This window comes from Equus caballus, chromosome 15 (genome assembly GCF_041296265.1).
Source record: "Equus caballus isolate H_3958 breed thoroughbred chromosome 15, TB-T2T, whole genome shotgun sequence".
In the NCBI taxonomy this organism is placed as follows: domain Eukaryota; kingdom Metazoa; phylum Chordata; class Mammalia; order Perissodactyla; family Equidae; genus Equus; species Equus caballus.
Genome location: NC_091698.1, coordinates 87,570,466 through 87,594,415, shown reverse-complemented (window position 1 = coordinate 87,594,415; position 23,950 = coordinate 87,570,466). Strand labels below are relative to the sequence as shown.

Here is a 23,950-nt window from a genome sequence, read left to right as displayed (position 1 = left end):
CAGGTTTCTTGTTTAATTTCTTAACTATTCTATGAAATACATAGTTCCCTCTTATTAAACAAATGAAGAAACCAAGACACAGGGAGGTTAGATTTAAGACTGTACAAGTGGGTGGGAACACAGTTCAAATTCTCATTCAAGTCAATATAATTGCAAAGCCCAGGTTCTGAACCACTATGTTAAGATGTCTCCTACTTTATAATGAAACTTATTACAGAATAGAATAATAGAAAAGAATGTAGAATACACCCCCAAAAAAGAAGAAAAAAAACCCACAGATCAGTGGAACATAATAGGCAGCCCAGGAAACAAGTTACAGTAATTGAAAGAATTTTATAGAAGATAACAAGCATAAAAAATAAACGGAACAGAGATGGATTACAAAATAAATGTTTTAAAATACAGAGGATTCAGAGCCTGATTTCACAGAATAAACAAAATTAATCCTAACACAGAAACTAAGCAAAAAATGAAAGATTCATAAATTTTTAATTTATAAAAATCTAAACTTTTTTTTCTGCTTTTTTCTCCCCAAATCCCCCCAGTACATAGTTGTATATTCTAGGTGTGGGTCCTTCTAGTTGCGGCATGTGGGACGCCACCTCACCATGGCCTGATGAGCAGTGCCATGTTCCTGTCCAGGATCTGAACCAGCGAAACCCTGGGCCGCCAAAGCAGAGCGTGCGAACTTAACCACTTGGACACCGGGGCCGGCCCAAAAGATCTGCACACTTTGATAACTCAAAAATTACAATCTGCACCAAATGGCAAACATCCAAATGAAACAAAGAATTTGCCATTATCAGGAATGGTTCTCAATGTATAAAGAGCTTATATGCATACTATTTTAACAAAAAAACATCTTCATGGGCAAAGGACATAGACAATTCAAAAAGAAAATAGAAAAAGATAACGTTTTTTAAAATGTTCATTCAAGACTGGCTTGCTGGCTCAGCAGTTAAGTGTGCACGTTCCACTTCGGTGGCCCAGGGTTCACCAATTCGGATCCCAGGTACAGATATGGCACCGCTCAGCTAAGCCGTGTTGTGGTAGGCGTCCCACATATAAAGCAGAGGAAGATGGGTACAGATGTTAGCTCAGGACCAGTCTTCCTCAGCAAAAAAAGGAAGATTGGCAGCTGATGTTAGCTCAGGGCTAATCCTCCTCAAAAAAAAAAAAAAGTTCATTCATTTAACAATTGTAGAATGCTTCCTATGCTGAAAACCTCGGCCCTAGGTATCTAACAATACCACTGTTATCACAGAGCTAATCATTGAGAGGTATTCAACGGAAAAAGAAAATACACAAACTACTATAATTCAGTGTTATTAATAACTGGTACTGTTTAAGTAGAGAGTGCTATGAGAGACCCCAATTCGAGACTCATAGAAATTTTCCTGGAAAAGTGTTACCAAAGCAGAAACACAACAGATTGGAAGCAGAAAGGATGAATTCCAAGAAATAAAAATACGATGTGCAAAGGACCAGAGACTAAAAAGCACTTGGCCATGTGGGGTGACTAATGTACTTCATACATCCAGTTTCTTTCAACTATTTAGGGCAATGCAGGTATATAGGTACTAGGGACGAAGGAAGGAGAATCGGACTAGGAAGGGTTTTGTAAGCCATGATAAAAGTTTGGAATGTATACTGAAGACAGTGAAGAAGCATCAATGCTTAAGCAAGCTTAACATAATCATATACAGGCATACCTCATTTTATTATGCTTTGCTTTATTATGCATCGCTTATAATAAAGCAGATATGCTTCCCAAATACAGCATTTTTTACCAATTGAAGGTTTGTAGCAGCCCTGAGTTGAGCAAGTCTATCCATTTCTCCAACAGCATTTGCTCGCTTCATATCTTTGTAACACATTTTGGTAATTCTCACAATCTTTCAAGCTTTTTCATTATTACTATATTTGTTATGGTGGTCTGTGACCAGCAATCTTGGATGTTACTATTGTAACTGTTTTGGGGTGCCACGAACTACACCCATATAAGATGGCAAACTTAATCCATAAATGTGTGTTCTGACAGCTGCACTGGCCAGCTGTTCCCCCACCTCTTTCCCTCTCCTCTGGCCTCCCTGTTCCCTGAGAACACAATGTTGAAATTAGGCCAATTCATAACATTACAATGGCCTCTAAGCGTGCCAGTGAAAGGAAGAGTAACGAGTCTCTCCCTTTAAATCAAAAGCTAGAAATGATTAAACTTAGTGAGGAAGGCATGTCGAAGGCCAAGACAGACAGAAAGCTAGGCCTATTACACCAAAAGAGTTAGTCAAGTTGTGAATGGAAAGGAAAAGTTCTTGAGGGAAATTTGTTTTTCTTTTTTTTTTTCCCTTCCCAAAGCCCCAGTGTATGGTGGTATACCCTAGTTATAAGTCCTTACAGTTTTTCTACGTCAGCTGCCACCACAGCATGACAACTGACAGATGGGTGGTGTTCTGAGATCGGGAAACGAACCTGGGCTGCCAAAGCAGTGAGAGGGCCAAACTTTAACCACTAGGCCATCAGAGGTGGTTCCTTGAAGGAAATTAAAAGTGCTACTCTAGTGAACACACAAATGATAACAAAGTGAAAAACGCTTATTGCTGATATGGAGAAAGTTTTAGTGGTCTGGATAGATCAAACCAGCCAGAACATTCCCTTAAGCCAAAGCCTAATCCAGAGCAAGGCTCTAACTTTTTTCAATTCTATGAAGGCTGAGAGAGGTGAGGAAGATGCAGAAGAAAATTCTGAAGCCAGCAGAGGTTGGTTCATGAGGTTTAAGGAAAGAAACCATCTCCATGACATAAAAGTGCAACACGAGGCAGTAAGTACTGATGTAAAAGCTGCAGCAAGGGGCTGGCCACGTGGTGCAGCAGTTAAGTGCACACGTTCCACTTTAGCCTGGGTTCGGATCCCGGGTGTGGACACGGCACCGCTCGGCTAAGCCATGCTGTGGTAGGCATCCCACATGTAGGGTGGAGAAAGATGGGCATGGATGTTAGCTCAGGGCCGGTCTTCCTCAACAAAAAGAGGAGGATTAGCAGCAGATGTTAGCTCAGGGCTAATCTTCCTCAAAAAAAAACAAAAAAGCTGCAGCAAGTTATCCAGAAGATCTAGCTCAGATAATTAATGAAAGTGGTTACACTAAACTACAGATTTTCAATGTAGATGAAACAGCCTTATAACGGAACAAGGTGCCATCTAAGACTTTCACAGCTAGAGAGGAGAAGTCAGTGCCTGGCTTCAAAGCATCAAAAGACAGGCTGACTCTACTGTTAGGGGCTAATGCAGCTGGTGACTTAAAGCTAAAGTCAGTGTTCATTTAGCATTCCCAAAATCCTAGAGCCTTTACACATTATACTAAGTCTGTTTTGCCTGTGCTCTATAAATGCAACAACAAAGCCTGGAGGACAGCACATCAGTTTACAACATGGTTTACTGAATATTTTAAGCCCACTGTTGAGACCTACTGCTCAGGAATAAAAATTCCTGTCAAAAAATTACTGCTCATTGACAATCACCTGGTCACCCAAGGGCTCTGACAGAGACATACAACAAGATTAATGTTGTTTTCACGCCTGCTAATACAACATCTGCAGCCCATGGATCAAGGAATAATTTGACTTTCAAGTCTTACTATTTAAAAAAAATATTTCGTAAGGCTATGGTGCCACAGACAGTGATTCTTCTGATGGATCTGGGCAAAGTCAACTAAAAGCTTCCGGAAAGAATTCACCATTCTAGATGCCATTAAGAACACCTATGATTCATGGGAAGAAGTCAAAATATCAACATTAACCAGAGTGTGTAAGAAGTTGATTTCAATCCTCATGGGTTTTTGACTTTGAGGGGATCCAGACTTCAGTGGAGGAAGTAACTGCAGATGTGGTGGAAATAGAACCAGATTAGAAGTGGAGCCTGAAGCTGTGACTGAATTACTGCAATCTCATGATAAAACTTGAATGGATGAGGAGTTGTTTCTTGCGGGTGAGTAAAGAAAGTGGTTTGTTGAGGTGGAATCTATTCCTGGTGAAGATGCTCTGAAGGTTGTTGAAATAACAAGAAAGGATTTAGAATATTACATAAACTTAGTTGATAAAGCAACAGCAGGGTCTGAGAGGATTAACTCCAGTTTTGAAAGAAGTTCTGCTGTAGGTAAAATGCTATCAAATAGCACTGCATGCCACAGAGAAATCGTTTGTGAAAGAAAGGGTCAAATCAACGAGGCAAACTTCATTTTTGTCTTGTCTTAAGAAATTGCCACAGCCACCCCAACCTTCAGCAACCACCACCCTGATCAGTCAGCAGCCATGAACATTGAGGCAAGACCCTCTACCAGCAGAGATTACAACTCACTGAAGTCTCAGATGATGATTAGCATTTTTTTGGCAATAAAGTATTTTTTAATTAGGGTATGTATACTGTTTTTATAGACATAATGCTATTGCACACTTAGACTATAGTATAGTGTAGTCTTTTATATATATAACTTTTATATGTACTGGGAAACCAGAAAGTTCCTGTGACTCGCTTTATTGCAGTTGTCTGGAACCCAATACACAATATCTCTTAGGTGTGCCTCTACATGTTTTTGGAAGATAACGCCAGCTCAGTAAGTCAGTATAGAAAAGGGTTTTGAAAAAAGGCAAAACAGGAGGAAAGATGATCAGTTTAGGGTCTGCTATAACAACTCGAGCACGACATGTTAATGAAAGTCTAGAAAAGAATAAAGAATACAGTCATGCATCGCTTAATGACACAGATATGTTTGGAGAAATGTGTTGTTAGGCAATTTTGTCATTGTGTAATCATAGAGCGTACTTACACAAACCTAGGTGGCACGGCCTACTACACATCTAGGCTGTATGGCACTATCCTATGAGACCACCGTCGTACATGCAGTCCATCACTGACAGAAACCTACGTGGCACGGCCTACTACACATCTAGGCTGTATGGCACTATCCTATGAGACCACCGTCGTACATGCAGTCCATCACTGACAGAAACCTAGGTGGCACGGCCTACTACACATCTAGGCTGTATGGCACTATCCTATGAGACCACCATCGTACATGCAGTCCATCACTGACACAAACCTAGGTGGCACGGCCTACTACACATCTAGGCTCTATGGCACTATCCTGTGAGACCACCGTCGTACATGCAGTCCATCACTGACACAAACATCATCGTGCAGCATATTACTGTGGTGTCAGAAGAGGTGAGAAGGAACAGCCTGAGATGAGATATTTTGAGTCAGGAAAATCAACAGGACTTGGTCATTGACTACATATAGAAAGGAAGAAAAAGGAAGGAGGTGAGAATGATGTCCAATTCTAGTCGGGACAACAGAATGGATGGTGCTTCACAGGAAGAGAAGGGGAGACACAGTCCAGTATATACTGAAAGATCTGTGGCACAACAAAAAGAGATAGGCAGCTCGACAGGGTCTAAAGCTCAAGAGTGATCTAGACTTGAGAAAGATCTGGCAGTTATTAACAGAGATAAAAAATTAAGAAAATATAAATAAAAATAATGAGAAACTTTTTATCTAGTAGATTGATAAACTAAAAATTAATTTAATAACCATTATTAGTGACTAGATGATGGGAAAATTGGCATTCTCATAACTAGTGGGCATGGAAAAAAGTACAATTTTCCGAAATTATATTTGGCAAGTATGTCAAATATATGCCAAAATGACCCCACTCCCAAGGACTCTCTTATTTCTTAGCATTCTCTACAATCTCTTTTTTTTTTTAAGATTTCGTTTTTCCTTTTCCTCCCCAAAGCTTCCCAGTACATAGTTGCATATTTTTCTTTTTAGTTGTGGGTCCTTCTAGTTGTGGCATATGGGATCCTGCCTCAGCATGGCTTGATGAGCAGTACCATGTCCGTGTCCAGGATCCGAACTGGCACAACCCTGGCCCACCAAAGCTGAGCACGTGAACTTAACCACTCGGCCACAGAGCTGGGCCCTACAATCCTTTTCATAATACTTATCTTCTAACATTTTACTACTACACTTATTGTTTTATTGTCTGTCTCCATCTAAAATGTAAGCTGAATGAGGGCAGGAAACTGTGTCTATTTTGTTCATTGTTATATTCCAAATACCTAGGACAACATCTGGCACATGATAGGCACTTAAAAAAATATTTGAATGAGTGAATGAATATATGAAAGATAAAATGAATGATTCTATTTTCACCTATCTTGTTGGTAAAGATTTAAAAAGACAAACAGTGCTCAGAATTGACAAAGATACAGGAAAAAAAATTCTCATACATTAGTGATGAAAATGTAAATTGGTACAACCTTTCTGGAAGGCAATTTAACAATCTGTACAGTAGTTCTCCCTTATCTGCAGTTTCGTTTTCCATGGTTTCAGGTACCTGCAGTCAACTATGGTCCAAAAATATTTCATGAAAAATTCCAGAAATAAACAATTCATAAGTTTTCAATTGCACGCCATTCTGGGTAGCGTGATGAAATCTTAGGCTGTTCTGCTCCCACTCAGGATGTGAATCATCCCTTTGTATCCCACACTGTATACACTTACCTACTCATTAGTTAGTAACCCTCAGTGACCAGATCGACTGTCACTGTACTGCAGTGCTTGTGTTCAAGTAAACCCTTATTTTATTTAATAATGGCCCCAAAGCACACAAGTAGTGATGCTGGTAATTCAGATATGCCAAAGAGAAGTTATTGTTGTTAATCTTTTACTGTGCCTAATTTGTAAATTAAACTTTATCATAGGTATGTATGTTTGTAGAGGAAAAAACATACGGTTTGGTACTACACACAGTTTCAGGCATCCACGGGGGGTCTTGGAATGAATTCCCCATGGGTAAGGGGGACTACTGTATCAAGTTTTTAAATATATATCCTTTGACATAGCAATCACAGTTTTTAAAATTTACCCAAAGCTCTGAATCAGATAATGGTGCAAAGATGGATACTTAGAAATATGTCTATCACAGCACTGTTTATAAAAGAGAAAAATTGGAAACTTCAATTTTTATCAATAAGGTTGTCTTATGGAACATCCAAAAAAGAAAATACTATGCAGCTATTTTTTTTTATTTTTGAGGAACATTAGCCCTGAGCTAACTACTGCCAGTCCTCCTCTTCTTTGCTGAGGAAGCCTGGCCCTGAGCTAACATCCGTGCCCATCTTCCTCTACTTTATACGTGGGACGCGTACCACAGCATGGCATGCCAATCGGTGCCATGTCTGCACCCGGGATCCAAACTGGCGAACCCAGGGCCACCGAGAAGCGGAACGTGCGAACTTAACCGCTGCACCACCAGGCCAGCCCCTATGCAGCTATTTTAAAAAAATGACATTAAACATATACTGACATTAAATAAGATTCCCAACATAGTGGATAAAAAAGCAAGTTACACTAACAGCCTTATAAGTGGACATAATTTACATAAAATAATATATAGGTCTGTCTGTATGCATAGAGAGAATATAGAAATGTGGTCACCAAAACTTTAACAAATACTACCTTCAGGTGCTCCAGCTTTAATTTTTACTTTCTTCTTTACGCTCTTCTTTATTACCTGAATTTTCTACAGAGCATATCACCTTTCTGATCAGTAAAAACAAAGCTATTTTCATCTGGAAAAACCTCAGAAAGCTGTTTCTAATCCCCTTATGGTAAAACACAGAAAGAAAGAAAACGTATTTTCCATCATAAGGGTTCTCTACCAGACTGATGGACCTTAAATATCTTGACTTCTATTTCATCTAAAATCTAAATAAAAGGTTTCAAAATTGTTTTAGGAGACTATTTCCAGAAACAGAAACCCACCAGCATGCCCAAACTAGTGATACTGGAAACCAGCATTAAAGTCATGCTTTTTGCTTATCTAGCACCTTTTTTGTATTGATCTGGCATGTTAACACATATTCTTTAAACAAAAGTCAAACCAAACCAACAAAAAAATCACGTGTAGGCCTTATTAAAGGCCTATAATCTAAAGTGTACATTTCTTAGATGCTGTCCAACCTACTCAGAAAAGCAATAAAATTCCCTATCTACCTCTTAAGCTCAGAAATCAGTCTAGAAACTGCATAGTATAACAGAAAGAACATGATCCCAAGAAACAAAGAGTACAGAGCCTGGCTCTGCCACCTGCTAGTAGCATGATCATGGACAATTTACTTAACTTCTTATGCTTCAGTTTGCTTGTCTATAAAATGATGATACCAGAAATGCTATAATTTGTTGAGAAGCCTGTATGTACTGCTATAAATAAAGCCCCAAGCTTTATATACCTACCGCATGTCTAGTTTGTAATGAGCATCAGACAATAACTCCTAACTCAAAAGGACAGTAAATGTCATTATTTCTTCTGAGAAGCCTTCCTGGACTTCCCAATGGAAGCTTTTTAGTTCTGCCTTCATAGCACTTCAGCCGCATTGCAATGCTTGTCACCCCCAACAACAAGAACTTCTCCAGAGTAAGAACTATGTTATATCTTATTCATGCTTATGTTTTCAGTACCTAGTATAGTGCCTGGTATAGAGTAAACACATAAACATTGGCAGAATGGGTGGGAGAAAAAAGAAATAATGAATGGAATTTATCTAAACATCTAAAACAACAAAAAGTTTATTCTAGGATATAGCTGTCTCACTATTAAATCAAAGTCAAATCAATGAACTAGAAAAGCTTATGTAAATGGAGCTAAAATTAAGCTAATTCCTTCAGAAAGGCTAAACTAAACAAAATGAGCCATACCAGTGATACACACTGAATCACTGGCAGAGAATGTTCTTAATAAAAAGTCAGACTCAAACCTGCACTTGAAGTTTTCTAATATCAAAATCTATTTCTGTATCACTTTACTGACAACAGAGCTATCTTATAAAATTAGAACACGCGTCTTTTGATAGTTTCTTAGCTCCTGCTATCATACATTTCAAATCCAAATAACTAAAATTGTCAAAACAAATCACACACACACACACAGGCTAGCCAGGTAAAAGGCAGAAAAAAATGATTATTTGTTTTTCCCCTAGTCATCAAAAAACAGATCTGTAAAATTGCTGAAATAGTCTAAGAAAACTTTCCTGAGAGCATAAAAGAAAGGATCTGGAGCAGAAGGAAAAAATTTCTAATAGAAAAGCTTGCTGTTGAGAAAACATCAAGAAAAAAAGAGTAAATGAAAGTAATTTAGTCTCATTTTAAAAAATGAAAAACAAGAAAAGGTTATTAATGAAAATAATCAAATTAACATTTTACCAAAATTTACATGGGAGAAACTTCAAGTTGAAGACTTAAATTTGTTCAAAACATCTCTAAAGAAAAATTACTTAAAAGTACACACAATCCAGCCCCTTTTAACAAAAGTGCTAAAAGACCTACCTGACTGGAGCATTACAGTCCTTTAACTATTGTGCCAATTACGTAAATGCAAGTGATAATGCTGTTAGTATTTGAAAACTATTTGGTCTCTTAATTTAAAAATTACATTAGCACTAAAATTTTTTACTCATTAAAGGGCAGAGCAAAAGCTGCTTTAATATAGATCAAGGTAAAAGTAAATAGAAAAACCACAAAATGTAAATTAAGAAAGTGTAAACTGAGGTTTTGGAGAACCAGAGAGTTATTGGTTTAATTACTGGGCAATTTCTAATTCAAAATCTCTTCAGTACCCTTGGAGTCCCTAAATTATCATCTGAAACTTACAACAAATTAAAATATTCTACAACACGGTAAAACGAAATATGTTCTTTTTAGTTCAAATAAAAAGCAATACAATTGGGGACACAAGATGACTTTCTAAAGGTAATCCTTCCTTCCACCCTGGTTTAAAAAAATAAAAAATCACACAGTCAGTTTGGGGAAAAAGTCTTTAGTTGACTAACAAACCAATTTATTACCACATAAAAAGTATATACAATAAAAGTTTTGCAGAATTGCGTCCAAACAACAGAAAAACAAAGTTCTCAAGGTTACAACCATAAGTAAAAATATACTAAAATACTAATCATAAAGTAGTAAATATCACTCTAAATTGAAACAAACTTGATATAAATTACTCACATTGTAAAATGAAGGTAGGGTTTATGTACAGCAGCAGCTGATGACTGTTTCTTTGGTGATCCTGAGTGACAACTGGTCTCAAAAATTGATAAAGCATTCTCATCTTCACTATCATCTAAAATTAGAGTTTCTATATCTGTTCAGAAAAAAAATTATAAGGCTCATAAAATGATTTAATATTAGTGCCCTACCAGGCTAAGGAAAATTGGTTTAAAAATCAAGTGACATTAATTAAGAAGTCATCTATCAAATAATACAGATCAAACAGGCAAATTGACCAACTACAGTATTTCGAATATTTTATAAATGGAATTAAGGTAATTCTTTCATCTTGATAGACTACTTAAGTGTTATAAGATGTAATTTGGGAGACTTCATTGACTAACTACAAGAATTCTGGAAAAGAAATGGCACTCTCATAAAATACCCACCTAATTACTAAAAATTACTAAGTTAATTTTTGACCAAAATCAGAATATTTCATGTAAGATATCTGGTTTACACAGAAACTGAAATATAGTGATGTACACCTGAAATCTACACAATGTTTAACGCCAATATGACCCCAATAAAATAAATTTTTAAAAAGAGATATTTGGTTTAATTAATAGAGTAACTTGAGTTAATTAACAGGGTAACTAGTTTCTGCAAAAGCAACAAAGAACAACCTGACCCTCATTTTTTCACAAGGCATACACACACATATATATCTTTTCAAGGAAAACCTAGTCTAGTTAAGATGGGAGTCTGGAATTCAGTGGAAACAAAGCCAATCTTAAAAATGCACTCATTCAAGTAACATTAGTCTCTTTATGGGTCTTAAGTTACTGCTCAATGGATTAACTGGAACTAAAATCCTTACTGAGATTGCAATACTTTAAAATTTACCTGCACTACAATCTGAAGTATTAAAGCTAGACTTTGCGCACACTTATCAAAAGTGTTCATTCATTTAGTAAAAAGCAATGCTACATGTGTAAGAGACATGGGAGAGAATTAAGATTGACAGAAATCATACTCTTCCCCCAAAAAAGACAGAGGAAAAAAAGACATATGCTTCTAAAACGAGCCACTGAATAGTGCTCGTGGATATAGATCTCAGTGACTTTTAAAAGCTAAATATTTAGTACAACTAATACTGTAAACGCTAATCTGAAAAATATTTGAGAACCTTTTGAGTGATAATTGCATGCACAAGGAAAGGATATACTTGTCTAGGAAAATATCGAAGATCAAAACAAACCAGAATAATATACCTAAATAACTAAAAAAATAATGAAATAAAATTTGGTTTCTCTTCTCCACTGGTACATGAAGAAAAACCAGAACTAAAACATAATTTATAATTATGAAAAAAATTGTAAGAAAACACAGATAATAATGCCATAAAAAATTCTCAAATGGAAATAATGTGGCATTCATCATCTCTCAAAAGGGAAGTTAAGATTTTTATGATTTCCCAAGGGTGACGTAAATGTTTTAAAAATTGGGGGAAAAGATACATATCCTCAGTTATGAAAATCAGAGATAAGAAATGTACAAATGTACATAGCACCTGGCTTATACATAATAAAATATTTATTCCCCTCCCTATTTGATAAATTTAAGAAATCAAGTAATCCACAATATTTCATGAGAATCTATCCCTAAAAAATACAGTATCTGAAAAACATATTTAAATGACAGCAAACTTCAGTGAATATTGATGATTCTTACTGGTTATAGTATTTTTAATGTTAGTATAATCCACTGAACAATTTTCTATTTGGTGCAGGTGACATTGCAAAGAAGGTAACTGGGGAAATTAAGATAATTAAAACACATTACTTTCTCTTTGAAGTTCATGAGCCTTACTTTGATTAGCATACGAACCTAAAGTTTTCCTGTAAATGAGTGACATTTTTAAAGGTAGCTTTCTGTTTTTATCTCAGGTCCAAACCACCATCTTGAAGCTAGAATTCAAGACCTTCCACAATCAGGTTCTAATTTACTCCCTTACTAATGATTTACACTCCAATTAGCAAAACACACTGCAGAGTGACTTGCCGACAACAAGAAAATTTGCCTCATGAGTTGCATCGGAAGGGGCATTATAGCAACACAGTTCAGAGCATGGTCTCTGGAGTCAGGCTCTCTGGGATGGAGTAGGTCCCCGGAACTTGCTGAGTGACCCTACATAAATGAGTACCTTCCTAAGTCTCCAGTCTCCTCCTTCATAGAACAAGAGTACCTACCCCACAGGATTGTTATGAGAATTAATAAATGACAATTTATGTAAGGGCTTTATAATAAAACAAATGCAAGTCATTATTATTATAGTCAACTTTTCTAAAGACAGAAACACTCCTACATTAAGGTAGTCAGAATGTCCCAAGAGCGAACAATCACAACAAACCTTTGTTCATTTGTTTTATAAACATTCACTAGGCAACTATTAGATATGCTAGGCAATATGCCAGGTCTGGAATATACAGTGGTGAGTGAAACAGATACATTTTCTATATGTATGGCAAACATAAAAGAGTAACAAATAAATAATCTTATGAGGAAACAAAATGAATTTATCTATGCCTGTACTTGTTTCATTTTAACAATATGAAAAATTAATTTACAGTACCTTCTTTCTTGTCACTCTGGCTAATTTCCGCATGAGGAAACACTTTTTGCAAGACTGTTAGGATGCTGTTGAAGCTTCTTTCCAACAGTGGTCTTATGATGGGGGATAGTGCATGTCCCGAAGACATGACCGCACGCTGGGAAGCAGGCACAATGTTCTGCATTGCATGGTAAAAATCCTGGGCGTTGAGCACTATTGAGGAAACGTCTAGCTGCAGTTTATGACTGCTAGCGTAGATCTGAGGGTAACGCCTCCGCAGGGCAATGAGGGCAGCTTCAGTGCACAGGGCCTTGATATCAGCTCCACAATAGCCTAATGCACAAAAGGAAAAGGATAACAAAGGTAAGTTGATTCTTCCAAGTACCATCTATGTTTTGCAAATGTTCACATCTTTATCTAAGGAAATAAATAATACTAAATCAATAATTACATGCAATTTTATCAGCAAAATGAAAACTGACCATTTAAAATCACCTAATAAAAATGTTTACAAAGCTAAAAATGTTTTAAATATTTTAATTAACAAAAACATGAACTAATGATATTAAAACGAAACAAGTCATGTATTTTGTGCCAAAACCACTGATTATAATGTGCAACTTTCTTTAGGAAAGGTTTTAAAAGAATAATAGTTTCCTCTCAATCCTTTATCAACATTTCCAATCATTAGTTCAGTTCTCATGACATTACACTTACCTATACATTTTTCTAATATTACTAACTTCCAAACAGCTATAAAAAACTAGTACAAAGTAGTACATAAGCAGAAACTTCAAAAACAGAGCTACTCTACTACCAACTCTGAGTGCAACCCACAAGCAAGGTAGTATCTAATTACCCCAAAAACTATACTTTAAAGCAGTGATCACCTCTGATAGTTCCAAAAGTATTAAAGAGAATAAGAATCCATTAATTTTCCACATTAACTTCTTTTTTATGCATATTTTTAGCTTCAAATGACTGATAATCTAGTTCTAAGGTCTATACCAATATGAGGTAGTAACCATTACTCATATTTAACTAATTATCTGGTCAAACAAAAGATCATGCCCTCAGTGCTTTTAAGTTATTTCTTTCATTTGAGCAACAAATACATACATACAAAAGCACATGAACTGTTAAGTCTTTACCACAAGAGGAAAAACTCAAACTATCCATAGTGTTTTCAATATCAGCAATTAAACTTGCATTTGGCCATCTTTATCGGTTCTGCCAGCAGGGGGAACCACCTGAACTAGCTATAGAACATGAGTCCCTAAACTCTTCAAAGGGTGACACCAGGTTTATTTATCTTTTACACCTCACAATGACCTCGTGGAACACTTAAATACTGAAATAAAAATGATTAAACAAGAAAACTACAAGCAGAGAAGAAACAGTCCCCCAACTAACTGGCAGAAAAAGAAAATTAAGGGACAAAAACATATAAATCAAACTGTAAATGACTCTCACGTCTATAAGGAACTATATCCCTATTATTAATAGGGCACATGATCCTGTTAATCAAGTCCTACAAATAACAGAAAAATCCTCCTAACCCTGCTTTCTTTTTTCCATAGCACTAACCACCTTATCATTTTTCTATGAGGTTTATTGTCTGCCTTCCCCAAATAGGTTGTGAGCCCTGAGCGAGCAGGGAATACTGTCTGCTCTGTTCACTAATTTATCTCAGATACCAAGAACAATGCCTGGCCTGGCATTCAGTAGATATCCAATAAGTATTTCTTGAGTGAAAGAGTGAATTAAAAGAGAAAAGAGTAACTCCAAGCTTATAGTTTGGGAAGGTAAAACAATCAGGTTATCATGTACTCCCAGGAAAAGTGGATGAATTCTATCTACTGGGCTTTTGGTTTTTTCCCTAAGAAAGCTAAATTCTTTTATTATTAAACCAACTTACTCATTGTGAGTAAAAATGTCAATGAAAATTATGGAAAAACATAGGAAAGGACTGAAATTCTTAAAGAAACACTTATTTAGAGTTAGGGGAAAACTTAATATGACCCATTTTATTTTCTATTTCTCAATAAATAAATCTGAAAAAAAAGTATCTTTCCTTATGCCATACATATCTGTTATATCAGTTCAACAAAATAACTGTAGAACACCAGCCAAGTTATAAACAGGTAACGAAATAATCCATTTCAGAGGAAGTAAGGAATAAACTACCCTCTTCAAACAATATAAACAACCATATTTTCTTTTTCTTCTTTAAAAGTATATACACAGTTAGTAAACATAGTCTATGGTCCTATTTTTAAGTGCAAAAGCCTAAGCTAAAAAAGAAAAGAAGCAAGAAACAATGCAAAACAGAAGGAAAAGCAACTATAAGGTATTTTATGTAGTAAATGTTGCCCATAAAATTTGTTTGACATAACAGTTAATAACATACATAAAAGCAATGTACTGCTTATTTTTTCTTAATTTATTAAAGATAATTTAAGTTTATCAACAATAATAGATCCCACTTAAAAAAAGTAAATTTTCAGATGGATCATCATAACCCATAGACTATAAAAGATAGATTTATCTCCTTTACATTTGCTTGTAAATGAGAATTACTGGTTTATATCTCTGGTTCTCAACTTTGACTATTCATCTGAATAAACAATGAAACTGAAATAAAAGTAGATTCTCAACAAACAGTGAATCAGAATCTCTGGGGGTTTAGTATCATAAATGTATATTTTGAGAAAGCTTTGCAAGTGATTCTGATATACAAAAAATTGAGAACTACTGAATTAATAATATACTTCCTCTGCTAGAATCTAAAACAGAATTAAAAGTACATCATAACCATGGCTAAATAGGTTATATTTAGGGTGACCACATGTCTCGGTTTAGGCCTCTTGTTTTGTCATAATTAATAGCATATTTTCTCACTCTCAAAAGGGTCCTGGATTAGAAATATTGATATGATCATTCTAGAAATACTGAAAATATACTACAGGCTTTTGAAAGTTAAAAGATGATGTTAAAGAAAAATCAACATCCCTTTCATAAGACTGCATAACCATACTAATGCTACCATTATAATTCCATATGAACACAAGTAACTCTACAATTCTGATGAACACGAATATCTAGATACCAAAAAAAGCATTCGTGAATATCGTTATTAAGATGAAAATTTGTCTGAAAGACTGAAAACACAAGCTATCCAAAGAGGTTAGAGACTAGAAAAGGGTAATCAAATTTTATGAAGTTACTTTTTAAATAAAACAGTAAACATTAACAAAGGCCTACAAGATAGACGCCTCACTGATACACTGTCACTTTTTAGCCCTCTTAGTGAAAATGAATAGAGAAATATGATTAGGTTTGAGCTCCTCATTAACCTTAAGCTTCCACAATGTGTACACATGTTCTGGATACCAAAATTATTTGAAGACTACTTAAAAATCACACCTGTTACGCATGCAAACATCTCCCAGTACTAGAGAATTTATTTCAAAGTAAAAGTTACCAAATCCATAACCTCTAACAGGAGGTCTGATACCTTTGCAGTTGTTCATCAAGACTGCATACTGTGGTGAGGCATAAATTTCACTGAACTGAACCCATACATGTTAAAATACATTTAGAGTACATAAAGTGCTAAGTTCATAATGAATTTAAAATTTATTACTATTTCATTCTTGTTTAAAGACCTATATTTGATTTTTTTAAAGTGTGAACTGCTTTCTTAAATGGAATAATGATCACAATCAAAAACAGAAGTCATTTAATTATAACGGATTTTTATGTCACTCTCCAGGAAGAAAAAGGTGTACATATAAGCAGATTCTAAGCCACCACAACCACCTCCCCAAAAAAGGCAAGAGAAGTTTTTCAATCCTATAAGAAACTATGTTTTAAAAGTTTTTAAACTTAAGAAACTGACTAAAAGCTAAAATAAATCACTTGGAAAAATGAGAGGTAGTAGCTTTTGGAAATGAAAAAGGAAACTAAGATTCTAATATTTAGGATGAAGAATTAAATTAGAGTGTATAATTTTTCAGATGGTAGATAGGGTAATAGAAAGTAATTTTAAAATACCTATCTTTTAGGGAATTTCCAAAATTATTTGAAGACTTCTGCTTATTTCAGTTAAGGATCATTCTGTGACAAATTCACAGAAGAATCTACAAAGATTTCCCAGTCTGATATATACTCTAATACAATAATATCATAAAAGTAGCAGGAAATAAAAGGGGTCAAATTTCAAAAAGGGAAAAGACTGGATTTTGTACCAAATACCACCCTCTCCCAAAAAGCAGCACAAGGCTTTGCAAAGGTCAAGCCAAATTTACATGAAATGGGTTTGGCGCATGCTCTCTTATACCAGGCAAAGCTTAAACTGGAGTAGTGCTGGAGAGATTTACGTTTTCTCCTCACCAGAAGATGTCGAGGTCTTTGTGGTTCAAAAGCTGAGGGATGCTGCTTCGGAGATGGAGGTCCCTGTGGATGAAGAGGATAATTCGGATGTAGCTAACTGAATGGACTAATGTTCTATTTAAGTTTTAATTATTTGATGGTGGATCACAATGATTTTTTTAACTAAGTTGTTCTTTTTGGTTTTGGTAACTTGAAAGTTTTCCCAAGTAGACAGCTGACTGCTAATGGACTTATTTTGGAGATTTCTTCATAATGCTTAAAAAGTTCATGGAGAGAGATTTTTTAATTTATATTTTTGAGAGACTGAAAGGAAAATAGACAAAAGGTGGAAAGAGAATGAAGGAAAAACACCTGTGTGTATATTCAATTGCTTATTGAATGAACTAAATCAACACTGTACTGATTTTTATTTCAGACCTAATTAGAGCCCAAACCCTGAATTCCATCTCCTATGTATGATCATGTATGTACATAAAATACTCTCACTACATCCCTTTAGGACGGTAGTGTTCACTCACACTGTGGGGAGACCTTCTGCTCTGTGAATAATTTAACATTAAATTGGAAAGTTTTATATTTTGGGAAATACTAGCAGATGCCATTAAGTATCTTCTTCGAAGACATCTCTCACTCATTCTTTCTAGACCCCAGGCCTGAAGATGAGCCCATCATGTAATCTGCAAAGTAAGAGACTACAGTCCTGCCTTTGTCATGGATCTTTATCTCTCAAATTTAAGCTTTCATTTTTTAGTAAAATTTCTCAGGGGACAATTCCTAAAAGAAGACAATGTAGTAATATTATGGAAATCCAGCACTCAATGAAAGGCATATTACTACTGAGCTTTGTTAATCAAACACCTAATGGCAGCTAAAATCCTAATTTAGACATGTTCAAACTTCATGTGAAATGTTTAAAATAATTTTTACATTAAAGGCAGAGCCATCTATTGCACAAAGACATAACTATACTCATCCACATTCCAAACATAGAGGAAAGGGAGGCTGAGCAGAACAAACAATGACAATCAAAGAATTCAAATAATAGCACTTACCAACACATTTTTCAGCCAATTCACCTAAAAAAGCATCTGACAATTTTGGATTCCAGTCCCTGGTATGGATCTGTAAAATATGTTTTCTTGCCTAAGAAGAAAAACACAGATAAATAAAATGTTGTCTAAGAAGAAAAGTACAAATAAATAAAATATCATAAATCCATCAAATGTATTAGCTAGAACAAATATATGGACTAGCCATATGCCAGAAAAGCAATTTTTTATTTTAAAAGAAATTTAAACACCCTGGCATCCACATCAACTCTGATTCCCATAATACCTCTGTGAGATATGTAGTAGAGATCTTGTCTCTGTTTGACACAAACTAAGACATTTAATATTCTGAGAAGTGAAGGAACTTGAGTAGCAGCACATGTGACCAAGTGACTGATCTAAGACTAGAATTCAAAACAAAATTTCACTTTTCCACATCGTTTTTACCATTTGAAAATATATGACAAGAAACTTTAATGTGTTATAATAATCATAACGTTTAAACAAACTTTTAGATTTAGATTTCACAGAACTTTTGATTCTATCATATGCACGAAGTATTATAACTGACAGAGCTAAATGACAAATTTAAAACTTGAAAAAAGTTTTAAGTTGAAAAAGTTTTCAATTAAGTAAAGAAATATAATGCATATTATTATCTTGTAAGTTAGTTGAAGCTTTGGCATTTACTATATAGCAAGGTAATTTCAGTAAACGTTAATTGAATTCATTGAAAAAAATCAAAAGTTTAAACAATTTTTTTTAATTTTTTTTCAAAATAGTATTCTCTACCTAAATCTGACTGTATAACACAATCAAAATTTTAACATCTTGGTTCCAAATTTAACAAAATCCTTTTTCTCCCACAGTAAAAAAGAAACATTGAAGTATAAGAATCCAAAATCAGCTAATACTATCACCACGAAGAGTCACATCTGATTTTTTATTTTCCACGTTTGACTTCTTTCAGGGGACAAACAACCCTTTTTAAAACTTGAATTCATCTGTTCCCTCAACACTGCTACTTGAACTTCTTGAAACTATAAAAAGCCTACTATAAACCAAGATGATAACCTTACTGGCTTGTTGAGAAATCTGAGGTCCATCACCAAAACTAAAATAACAACTTCAAAGTAGTCAAGATAAATTTTGCTCAAAAAGTTGGCAAAATCTGGAATCAACAGTTATTGCTTCAATTCCAAGTTCTAAGTTAGGTATCCAGCTACCAAAAATAAAGCAATGATGTGACACTTATTTTCTTCCAGCTTGAAACATGTGCCTGAAGAGATACTTAAAAAGTATAAAATTAAGGTCCCAAAAAAATTATCCTGAGAGCCTATATGTTCTAGAAGATGACATTAAGAATCTATATAGACTTCATTAGCAGCACAGGTGCCACTTGTGCAAGACCCTTAGAGAATCAGAAACACATCAAAAAAAATTTAAGCTGGAAGCTATCTCAAAAAAAGATCTGTTGTCCCCTCATTTTACAAAATAAGTAAGTTAAGGTTTAGAGAAATGAAATTAATTACCTAAGGTCAAAAGTTATTATCTGGTCTCTAAGACATTTAAGTGCCTTGCTCTTTCTCTATATAACCAATAAGAGACATATTTCTTTATCATAAAAGCAAGAAATAGAATGAATAAGAAATTATTTAAATCAAAAAGTATTTATTACGCACTTTACCCTGGACGGCACAGAGCATAGTAAGTCATATAGCTGCGCCTAATAGAAAGTAGCTTCCTCTACTATTACGAGTCAAAGGCAAATTCAACTCCCTCATTTTTCAGGAGTCATAAGTACACATGTAACACTTTTAATAATTATAGTGTTAATGATAATAATAAAGGAAAAGAAACAAAAGAAATTAAGAGGCATCACTGCATAAAGAAGATATGTGCTATTTTATGCTAATAGTTAATCCTTTAAATTTGGAACCAAGTCTTACTTTTACTTTCTTTTCTTTTTTTAAAATGTTTACTTGGTCAAATAGCAAGAGTCAGGATATTCCACTGTACAAACTACAGCACTAATGTGAGACACTGACTGGTATTACTTTAAATTAATAACCCAAATGGATCCTTACTACTCCCCTAACCCTTCCCTAGGCCATTCATTAGGCCTATCTCCTAGCAGACTAACTTAGTTTCTCTGTCTTCACACTTAGCTTCTCATTCAGACCTTGCTTCCTAATTCACTGAGAACACTTGAGCAATCAGAAGAAAACTTCCAAAGATGCCCCACGACAAATCTGTCCACCTCTCAGCATACATACTCACAATATTGTCCTCTCCTTATTATCACAGATGAACTAATTCCTATCTAAAGTCATGCTCGCCATTCATAAACTAAATCCTACTTCCCCTCTTGCCTATTAAGGACACATTCTGATAATTCTTCTTTCTCAATTTCATCACCAAAATTTCCTTCTCTACTGGATATTTCTCCCATCTTAAAAATAACAAAACACTTTCTCTTGTCTCTCACTCCCTCAACATCTATCACCTCAATTCTTTACTTCTGTTTACAACAAAATTCTTTGAAAAATGTATCTTCATTCACTGTCTCCAATTCCTCCCACTTCTATTTTCTGTTAAACTAACCATATTCCAGTCAAGCTTTTTGTACACACCACTAACTGAAATTGCTCCCATCAGGTTCACCAATGACCTACATAATGCTAAACACAATGGCCAGTTTTCTGTCATCATCTGATTTAATTTAGCAACATCTGACAGTCAATCACACCCTTCTCATTGATGCACTTTCTTCACTTAACTTCCAGAATCCCACTCTCCTAGTTTTCCTCTTACTTTACTGACCGCTCCTTAAGAGAGGGGACTTGGTAATCTCATCAAGTCTCCTGACCTTAAACATTATCTAAGGAAAAAAGGTGAACAGTCAGTCCAGGCCTTTTCCACAGACCCAGGCCAAGAAAAGTGACCTTAGATTTAGGTCTCATGGCAGTTTCCTGCAAAATAGAAAGTTAAAATTAACGTGGGAAACTAACTATGTTCGAGATCCATGCTGTACAATATAGTGAGCCACTAGCCACATAATGCACTTTTATTTAAATTTATAAATTAAATGAAATTAAAATTCAGTTCCTTAGTCACAGTGGCGACATTTCAAGTGCTCAACAGCCACATGTGACTAGTGGCTACCATACTGGATGTTCCTCAGTGGACAACACAAATACAGAACAGTTCCATCATAGAAAATTTGAATGGACAGTGCTGTTCTAAACTTTGTTTAATGTTAAATCTCTGATTTGTGTGGACTCTACCTTAATTGTGAGGACTGTGACTGACATACAGACTCTGAGGCCTACACAACTAGACCAAAATAGAAGCTAATTGGGAAATCAAGGTAAGAGCTTTCCTGTGCCGAAATGAACACTGGCTAAGTCCCTTAGAACTAAGCACCTTCCTCACGTACTTGGGAGAGCCTAAAAGATGTGCTTGGACTGTTGTAAGACGTCCCAAACAAGAGAGCTGATGCTTCCATGTGCTGAAGTCAACTGCACTCCCTCTAGCCTTGTCTCCTACAACTAAGCACACCTCTATGCACTGGTACAGTCCTGCAAGCTAAACTTTGGTAACGAAAATGATCCTCTATATGCTATGTCTCCTATCCTGACAAAGCTAAGCAAACTTGGTGCCAAATTAAAGCCTATAAGGTCAATTGTCAATCCAACATTTTTCAACATCTGACAGAGTTAATCACACTCTCCTCATTGATATACTTTCTTCACTTGGCTTCCACAGTGAAGACACAGTGAGACAACTAGTTTGCCTGTACAGACTGAGGTCAAGTTGAGATATTAACTGCTCTACACAGTGAAGCCATTGCCTTCATTCCTCTATAATCTTCTATACTGTCCTAATCACTAAGCCTTTTCATCTATGTATGTAAATAGGCATTTTACATAGAGATCTAAAATCAAAGCCATATAACAAGTGTGTGTGTGTGTGTATATATATGTCTGTGTGTGTGAATATTTTATATTCATATATAGTATCTTCTCTGCTTTCTTTAGGTTATATTTGAATGAGTATATGTAATAAATGTTCTAATTAGGCTTATCTGATATGATAAAATACATGAGCAGCATTGTCCAATATAGCATCTTCTCTGCATCTCTCCCTCTCAAACTCGAGTTCCCAGTGAAGAGACAGTCAATGATTAAACTGGTCAAACCAAGACTAACAGAAAAATTTCAAGTTTCCTAATTAGAATTAGGAAAAAAGAACTTCGTATAATATATTAAATAACATTTTACATACTCAACGACTATGCATTGCTCTGTTTTAACTATAGATTCCTTTAAAAACTACATTATAGGGGCTGGCCCCGTGGCCGAGTGGTTAAGTTCGCGCGCTCTGCTGCAGGCGGCCCAGTGTTTCCTTAGTTCGAATCCTGGGTGCGGACATGGCACTGCTCATCAGACCATGCTGAGGCAGCGTCCCACATGCCACAACTAGAAAAACTCACAACGAAGAATACACAACTATGTACCGGGGGAGCTTTGGGGAGAAAAAGGAAAAAATAAAATCTTAAAAAAAAAAAAAAAAAACACCTACATTATAATGAATAACATTTGCTGCTTTTAATTAAATACAATGTTATGATCATTTCCACAAAAATTTGCATCTTGGTCTCTTATTCATAAACCTGCCAATACTCTAAAATTATGTTACTTTTATGAGAACAAAGCCACTTTGGCTAACTAGAGACAAATAACCTGCCATATGAGATAATTACTACGATCTGGAGAAGTAAAGAGTAAGTATACAAAGTAACCTAAACAAGGCTTTTTTCCTCTTCCCAAAATCATAAACTTTCTGATAATTAACAAAAAGACTAAATTATTCAATAATTGCTGGGTGGTTTTAAGTATTAACTAAGATATCTCATCAGCACAAAATTTTAAAAACGAAAATTCATAAAATACCACTCTCAAACTGTACATTTATGCTTCAAAATCAAATCACAAATTAATATATCGAAAACAGAAACTCTTACCTTTTGATCAGGCAGGTTGAAAAGGAATTCTCTGTCAAAACGACCAGGCCTCCTGAGAGCAGGATCTATAGAATCAAGTCTGTTTGTAGCACCAATAACAACAATTTCACCCCTATTGTCTAATCCATCCATAAGAGCAAGGAGGGTTGACACTATAGAGCTGTAACAAAATTTTCAGACAAAATTATAACTTAAAAAGGGACAAAAGAAAAAATTATAAAACTACTGCTTATACTACTCAGTTAAATGTTTATAAAATGGATTTTTATATCCACGGTCACAAGTGAAAATGGCATCCAATTAACTTTCTAAATACTATTCCAAACAGCTTTTTTTAAAACAAACAAAAAAACCCTTTGAAAATATAACTGACATACAATACACTGAACATATTTAAATTACACAATTTGATAAGCTCTGAAGTATGTATTCACCTGTGGAACTATCACCACAATCAAAATAAGTAAGACATCCATCCTGCTCTTCCACATGCCCCTTGGTAAACCATCCCTACTGCTCCTCATTGACCTCCAGCCAGTCCCCAGGCAACCACTGACCTGTGTTCTGTCACTATAGGTTAGCTTGCACTACCTAAAATTTTATATACATGGGATTATACAATAAGTACTCTTTTTTTCCTGGATTCTTTCACTTGGCATAATTATTCTGAGATTCACCATATTGTTAGTTTAATAATAGTTTACTCCTTTTTATTGCTATGCTATGTTCTACTATATGGACATACCACAATTTGTTTACTGATTCACATGTTGACGGCCATTCGGATTGTTTCCAGTTTTTGGTATTATAGAAAAAGCTAGA

General features: G+C 35.3%; 1 protein-coding gene across 6 annotated transcripts in view; it reads right to left on the bottom strand.

Annotated features, from left to right (window-relative positions):
• Positions 1–23,950, bottom strand: part of ATAD2B (ATPase family AAA domain containing 2B) — a 156,353-nt gene that overhangs the window by 62,167 nt on the left and 70,236 nt on the right. For all 6 annotated transcript variants that reach the window (XR_011426160.1, XR_011426159.1, XM_070235853.1 and 3 more), the window contains exons 14-17: positions 23,129–23,288; positions 18,106–18,196; positions 12,680–12,991; positions 10,063–10,198 (exon numbers count right to left, since the gene is read on the bottom strand). Coding sequence is in view for 4 of the 6 variants with exons in the window: in XM_070235853.1 (XP_070091954.1) it covers positions 10,063–10,198; positions 12,680–12,991; positions 18,106–18,196; positions 23,129–23,288 (699 nt within the window). In the remaining 2 variants the exon portion in view is untranslated. The remainder of the gene's footprint in view (positions 1–10,062; positions 10,199–12,679; positions 12,992–18,105; positions 18,197–23,128; positions 23,289–23,950) is intronic.